The 7,971-nt window shown below is 33.5% G+C and overlaps 1 protein-coding gene across 1 annotated transcript; it reads left to right on the top strand.

Annotated features, from left to right (window-relative positions):
• The first annotated feature begins 2,787 nt into the window (after positions 1 to 2,787).
• On the top strand, positions 2,788 to 7,602 carry LOC107017920 (calmodulin binding protein PICBP-like). Its single transcript, XM_015218214.2, is given in 5 exon segments — positions 2,788 to 2,964; positions 2,966 to 3,085; positions 3,265 to 5,089; positions 5,178 to 7,065; positions 7,352 to 7,602. Coding segments are annotated over 4 exon segments (3,909 nt in total). The 5' UTR covers positions 2,788 to 2,832; the 3' UTR covers positions 7,010 to 7,065; positions 7,352 to 7,602.
• Positions 7,603 to 7,971: the final 369 nt, after the last annotated feature.

Genomic DNA, 7,971 nt, shown 5'->3' with positions numbered 1-7,971 from the left:
TCTCTTTGCAACAAAATCGATATAACTTCAACATTAGTAAAAATTTGATTACCAAAAGTCTAGTAAAATAGATCAAAATCCTCCGTTCTTAATCGATGATTTCACATACGAACGCTAAAATCGAAATAATACATGCACATAATGTTTTCCTCTTAAATGGTCCAACCCTTACAATATGATGTCATATAATTGGTCAAAATGAATATTCAAAATATCATATGATCATAAAAATAAAAAAGAACAGTTATCACAATAATGATAACATATCTTATGAAATCAAACAAATAAGCTTTTGAAATAATTAGATACAAATTTTATACTTATCTGCGATTGAGATGTTGTGTTTGATATTCCTCGATTTTACTTTTAAAAAAAAGTTAAAACAACATTTGAGAACATTTTTTTCTCATTTGGGACAAAATATGCACACTTGGTTCCACGTGGGTACTATCTGGCAAATAAGTGAAGTAACATCTTTTTTTATAAAGTGGAAATTTATTAAAATAATAAAAAGAGAAAAAAAAAACAGAAAGATAAATGTCAGTCTTCAATTTAATATTTAGTCGGTGCTGATTTATCATGGCCTCCCATGCAAAAGCGTGAATGGAAAATACAATTATACCCTCAAACTTTTAAACTTTGATTTATAAATGACATTATTTTATCTTTTATAAAAAAATAAATCAAAATTTCATTTTTTGTGCATGATATCTGTTTTGGGTGGGACTAATGAGAGTCCGAAGTCTAAAGGGTACAAAATATTAACAAAAATTTCAAAATGGTATATAAAATTTTATATTAACCAAAACGGTAAAATCGCGGCATCAACAGCGACTTAGTTCACCGAAAAAAGCAAAATCGCTGCTCTGCAACGATTTAGCAAAATGTGTTTTTTTTTTAAAAAAAATATATTTTTTCTTTTATAAAAAAATAGCTGCCAAGGCAGCGATTTAACATATTTAAAAAATATTTTAAAAAAAAAAAATCGCTGCCTCGCTGCCTAGGCAGCGATTTTGTAAAAAAAAATTAAATTTTTTTTAAAAAAAAATCGCTGCCATGGCAGCGATTTAACTTATTTTAAAAATAAAAAATAAATTAAAATCGCTGCATTGACAGCGATTTTTTTTAAAAAAAAATCACATTTTGCAAAATCGCTGCAGAAGCAGCGATTTTGCTTTTTCCGATGGAGTAAGTCGTTGTTGATGCAGCAATTTTGCCATTTTGATTAATATAAATTTTATATACCGTTTTGGAATTTTTTTAATATTTTGTACCCTTTAAACTCCGGACTCGGACTAATTACATTTGCTTTAAACAAATTTTTTTAAGAATAAATTGTTTTCTTTCAAACGGTTCATCTCTAGAAACTCAAACGCGAGATGAAATAATATTTATCACCCTATTAAAAAAAAGTTCAGATTTTATTATTAAATGAATTTAAATTCTTCTAAGAAATCTTTGAAATTTATGTCAAATAGTTGTATTAATTTGGATTCCTTTAATAAAAATGTATTATGTTATATGCAAGTCATTTAAAGAATACTTATAATTTAAGCCACCTGGAAAGAGTTATAAATAATACTATTTATAATCAACTGTAACATTTAAATTATCATAATTTGTAAACTTAAATAACTAAAGTCCATGAAATAATAAAGCCATTCACACTCAAGAATATAAAAAGGTTCAAAAAATGGTATAAATTTCAATGATCTTTTGCCAGATAGGCCTCCTTGATTGGTTCCATTTGACAGATAGAATTTCATCCATTTATTTGTGATTTGATAAGACCTTTAGAAAAATTCTAAACACCAACAGTGTAAAATATATTATAGATTTAATTACTCTATAAAATAATTGCAAATAAATTTATATGGTTAGTATTACACTATTGTTTGACTCCTTTTCATTGGTTTCAATATTTTCTTTTACTGTATTTGATTTATTTATTTGTTATATACTTCATTTAATTAAAAGTAATCTTTATTTTTATCTGACATAAATAAAATTGTATACATACGTCTTCTTGTTCGAACTTCATTATAAAATTAATTAAATATATTATAATTATTATTATTACTTCAATAACCTTATAAATATAAATTAATTTTATAATATTAGTCTATAATAAGTCTTATAAATTTTTTTAAAAGAAGAGGCCTCCCACACAAAAAGACAAGTCAAGAATCAACCAGGCCAAGTCTAGAACAACAACTTTGTACAAGTCAAAAGAAAACCTCAACCACATTCTAACGAAAATAAAAAAAAATAAAAAATCAAGAATATGATTCCAATAGGCAACTTTTTCCAATTTTGACCAGTCAAGGTACAAGCTTTACACCACAAGGTACAATCCACTAATAGAACACCTTACTTACATCATCTAGATCTAACTGGTTAGGTAAATGCTAAATTTTGATTTTGTAAACATAGAAAATCCAATCATTTAAGTCCAATTACAAATTTTGGAATCTATAGTCCTCTATGTCAACCATTAATTTAAAAAAATCTAAATTTTTTAATTATTGACTAATTTTTTCTTATTATAATTTTTTAGTTAATTTTAAATATCTGTTATTGATCACTATCCTTTACCAATTTAAATACCAGATAATAACTCTGTATCCAAAACTTTAAACGTATAAAGAAAATCACAATTATTTTTTTGTTAATCTCCAAAATTTACGTTGACCATTGAATTATTATAGTCCAAAAATTGGAATCTACTTGTGTCATTTATAAAAATCTAAAATCTCAAATTCTTTTAAATATAAAAAAAAAAAATTGACCTTTTTACAACCCCAAAAGTGAAGTCTTGAAAAGGGGTGTGTAATGGTAGTTGAATCAACATTACCACAAACATTAAACTCCAACAAGAAACCAAACAAGCTAAGATCTATTAGATTTCCAAGACTGTCTTTCTTGAGAAAAACATCCTCATCCAAGTTTTCTTGTCTATCCATTAATTCCAACAAGCAATAACTCAACCCCAGAGCAACTAAGTCCAATCAAAATGCCAGATTTGTCACCAAATTATATGAAGATTACAACTAGCTATGATGCAAAGAAAGGAAGTAATTCTCAGGTAAATTAAGTTTCTTGATTCTTGATTATTTGCTCAATAAAAGTACACTACTGCAGACCGAGTCCTAATTGTAGTAGTCCATCACTAATATGAATAAAAAATTGTGTTGACAAAGACTTGATATTATGAAATTTTATTAGAAATTGTCAAAATTTGGTGACACCCCTTTTGTGTTTCAGAGAGGTATTGGATCAATAGGTGTAAGTTCAATTGATTCATCTGAATTTTGTACACCAAAAAAGGATGACAAAATCAAGAACAGACCAGTAATGAAAAAAATAATGAAGAATTTTGGTAGTACAAGGTCATTTAGAAAGAGGTCATCAAGATCAGTAACAACAATGAAGAATCATAATTCTCAAAATCCATCTTCAGTTGAATATTCAGAATCATCATCACCACCACACTACAGAAAATCAACTTGTTGTTCTCAAGGTAAAAATTGTTTACATCATAGTTGTGAATCTAGCTTTGATAGTAGTGATCAAAGCAGGAGTCCGCGAAAATACTTGCAGACTCTATCAAGAACAACTAGTATGAGAAGTGTGAAGATTTTGATAAACAAAGCTAGTTTTAAATCTAAAAAGGGTGCATCAAAATGCTGTCAAATTCCTGATAAGGCGACATGTTCTTCGACTATTAAGGATTCTAAGTTTAAGGAAAATGTTGAATTTCATCCTGGAAAAACTGAATCTGATAGGTTGTCTAAGTTCAAAGTTTGTTCATATCATCACTGTTCTCTTCATGGAGGACATTATGATGATCCTTCACCTCCGGTGAAACGCGTATATAGGAGGAAAAGATTGTTGAAATCACAAAAAAGCATTAGAGTAAAAAGAAAGTTTAGTACTGCTGATGAAAATACTCAATTGAGCTCCAGTGTTGATCCTTCAGTTTGTGGACAAAGCAGTGCTGCAGAAGATGCTGGTGGTTTCGATGTAAACATGGCTATTGAACATGCTGATCTTGTTGAGATTGACTTTGGTCAACAACAAAGCAGTGGTACAGAAGATGCTGGTGTTTTCGATGTAAACGAGGCTATTGCATATGCTGATCTTGCTGAAATTCCCTTTGATGAAACATCGTTTCCGGAGAAAAGTTACAAGGAAACACTCAACGTAATGAGCAAACACTGTCCAGAAGAGCATGGCAGCCTACTTACTGCATCAAAGTGTTGCAATTGTATGGCACAAGAGCGGAGTGACTCGAATGATGACACTGTTACAGCACCAACTGCATCCGGTCTCGTCAAGCAAGATGATAGTGTCTCTACATCTGTTGGGGATGAAAGTAGCAAAAGAGAAGTGTCTAAAGATGCACCATTTACCATGACAACGAGATCGGTGTTTGATCTTTTCAATGGATCAAAATATAGCAATGTTACAGAATCAGCTGCTAAATCTGATAACAATGAAAGTACCAACAGAGAACTGTCTAATGATGGAACATTCACCATCACAACGAGACCGGTGTTTGATATCTTTTATGGAGCAAAATGGAGCAATGAAATCTCTTCTGTTTCAGCTAGCAATATGCAGGAGAAGGATGGTAAAGCTAATCTGAACGAGGACCTTGATAGCACATCAGGTCAAGTTGGTGACTCAAAATCAAAAAATTGTCCTCCAGTTGAAGTTGCTGAGCCCAAAAAGAAGTATATGAACATGTGGAGTCTGATTCGTAGGCATATGGTCTCGGATGCATCAGCAGAACCTGAGACCAAACCATCCAGTGGAGCTAACGACGAAGAAAATCAACAGGACGGTGCTAACAAATTGCCTTCAGGAGGAAGTTCTGACTCATGTTCAGATTTTGCTGAAAGAGAAATGATACCTGCGAATGAGGATGCAGAGAGTCAAGAAATTGAATTGAGGAAGCTTTTCACCATCAAACTCGTACGAGAAGCAATCGAGAAGATTCTTCTTCCAGAAGTTCAATCTGATAACCAATCAGTTACAAGTGAGTCCAGTGTAGACCATGAATCCTTTGAAATGAATCAAATCCAAGGTATGGAATTAGTACACTGTTTGTGTTTTGTTTGTTTATTAAGAATGTGTGAATTTTCTCACTTTAAGAATGTTTCTGAAATTTTCAGACAGCAAGAATGAGGAGGCAAATGCAGGATCCATGTCAAAAACTGTGAACACAGAAGACGTTGGCAGCTCAAAGAAGGAGATAACACCAAAAGAAGTGAAAAACAAATCCGAGAAGAGAGCACCAAAACACTGGAGCAATCTTAAAAAATGGATACTTCTCCAACGATTCGTCAAGGAATTGGAAAAGGTTAGAAGGATCAATCCAAGGAAGCCGCAGTATTTGCAGTTGAATCCTGATCCTGAAGCAGAAAAGTTGAATTTAAGAACTCAAACAGCTGATGAGAGGAAAAGAGGAGAAGAATGGATGCTTGATTATGCGCTTCAGCAGGCGATAAGTCAACTTGCTCCAACTCAACAAAGAAAAGTGGAACTGCTGATAAAAGCATTTGAAACTGTGGTTCCACCACAAGGCGACAATAGCCAGATTGCATTTTCTAAGCCTAGGGCTAGAAAGGAGAATGAATTCATGTCTACAGCTGGCAATACGGAGCGTACGGCAGAGAAAGTTATTGCAGGCATAGACAGAAAGCTTGAAGAAAATGGCTGCTCTATGTACAAAGACCATGATGTTCGACAGTCTGTACTTAGGCAGAAGTCGGATGAAGTGACAAGCGCTTCGAATGATGAGGATTTGGTGGAAGGAAAAGCTCGGAAAGAAGATGAGGAAGATAGTTCAAATGATTCTATGATAGAAACCTCTGATGCAGTTGATGGAGCACGAGAAGATGTGGGGTCAGTTGTGAGAGACAGGAAGTTGGAGCTTGAGAATCATGACAACGCTACTAGTGAAACATCTAATATAACGCAGAGCCCAATTGCAGATGGCGACCAAAACTCACTAACTGCAATGAGCATCCAGAGTTCAACTTCAGCATCTGATGCAGCAATACAAGAAACTGTAACTAGGGAAGAGACAGCAAAAGAATGTGAGAAAATACGTAAACCTCTTCGTGGATTTTCTCTCTTACTGTCAATGTCTGATCCTAAAGAAGATGAAGGAGCATCCAAGGGGCAGGCGGACAAACGGAGTTACATCAGCATGTGGCACATGATATCACAACATGTGCTATCAGATGTTGCATCAAAAGTTGGAAATGAACTACTTGATGGAACTGATGATGAGATAGAAGACAGCAGTAGTACACCATCTGAAAGGAAAACATGCAACCCTCTCGAGGATTTCTCCAAGACAAAGGATGATGCAGAGACAAACAGGGAAGATCATAATCCAAGCCACCATGCGAGAAGTTTCTGCAGAGACGATGCTGTCAAACTCATACGAGAGGCAGTTAACGAGATCCTTGCAACGCCAATTCAAGACGATTCATCAGATACACAGTCAGTCACCAGTGACATAATCCCGGATCAGGAACTCTCAGAAGCTGAAGGTGAAGTGAATAATCGCTCAAATTCTACCGAAAGCTTGACAAATCTTGACATGACTGAAGGTGGAAAAATGTTGGATCAAGAAACAAAGGATCCAAAAGAAGAGAGAGCACTTCCACTAGCCAAGAACAAACCTGAGACACAAAAGTCCAAGAACTGGAGCAAGCTGAAGAAGTTGATCCTCCTCAAGAGATCAATCAAGGCACTTGAAAAAGCGAGGAAATTCAACCCACGAGCGCCTCAATTTCTTCCCCTAACACCTGATCAAGAACCAGAAAAAGTGGATTTGAGGCATCAAATGACTGATGAAAGGAAAAAAGCAGAAAAATGGATGCTTGATTATGCAATGCAGCATATAGTCACAACACTAACTCCTGCTAGGAAAAAAAGAGTGGCAATGCTCGTGGAAGCATTCGAAGCAGTTGTTCCTCTTCCAGAAGTATGAATTCGACCAAGTTAGATTGGTGGCATATTCTTTGACTACTTGTAAGAATTATGAAGGTGAGCAAACATTCCTACATTCATTCTAATTCATTTAGACGAAAGTACCTATGGAAAATATATACTAAATGAAAAAAAGGAAACTCATAGGTTACTCTTAAGAGTAACAGATGTGTAGGCCAATTTATGCAGTTCTTAATGCTTTAGCTAACATAGTGAGGCTACAAAGAACAACTAGCCAGTCACTAAACGTCGAAAGTGAGAATGATGAAAGACAAACTTTGACAATGCTTATTGATTTTACTCACAATAGAAGGATTTCTTATTTCTGCTGACTAATATGCAGGTTATAGAGAGGCAATTTCATAAAGTTAATTTGCGTGGGATGGTTATCGACGCAACGTGTATTTGCACTAGCTTTCATTGCTTTTCTTGAGCAGGAATTGGCAGATAGAAACTTGATGTAAGGGTGCATATGAGATTTTGTACAAAAGTAGATAGGTTCTATTATACTTTCTGCTACAGAGTGTATTCTATATATTATTGTGACATTTATATTATATATAAGCTCTGAGAATGGTCATGTTTGTATGTAAATAGAACAACTACATATAATCCATAACATATTATCTTTACCCATGTTGCTCGGACTCTTCAAAACTGTTAATGAGTTTGTGTTGGATCCTCCAAAAATAATGCATTTTTGAAGGATTTGGCACAAACACCACAATATTTTTGGAGAATTTGAACAACTTAGATGTTCATTATATTAAAGAGTAGAATGACAAAAGTAAGCTCATGTGTTTGGTGAAAAAGACTCTAGTTAGTATTGACAAAGATCATAAGCGTCTATACTGTAAAAATTAATTTTCAACCTAAAATTAAAAAAAGACTTATGGAAATACATATATTTGTCTCATACACTATGAGTCATAGTAAATTGAACTACTGGTAACTTGTTGAAAG

This window comes from Solanum pennellii, chromosome 4 (genome assembly GCF_001406875.1).
Source record: "Solanum pennellii chromosome 4, SPENNV200".
NCBI lineage: Eukaryota > Viridiplantae > Streptophyta > Magnoliopsida > Solanales > Solanaceae > Solanum > Solanum pennellii.
This window is presented reverse-complemented; position numbering and strand designations above follow the sequence as displayed.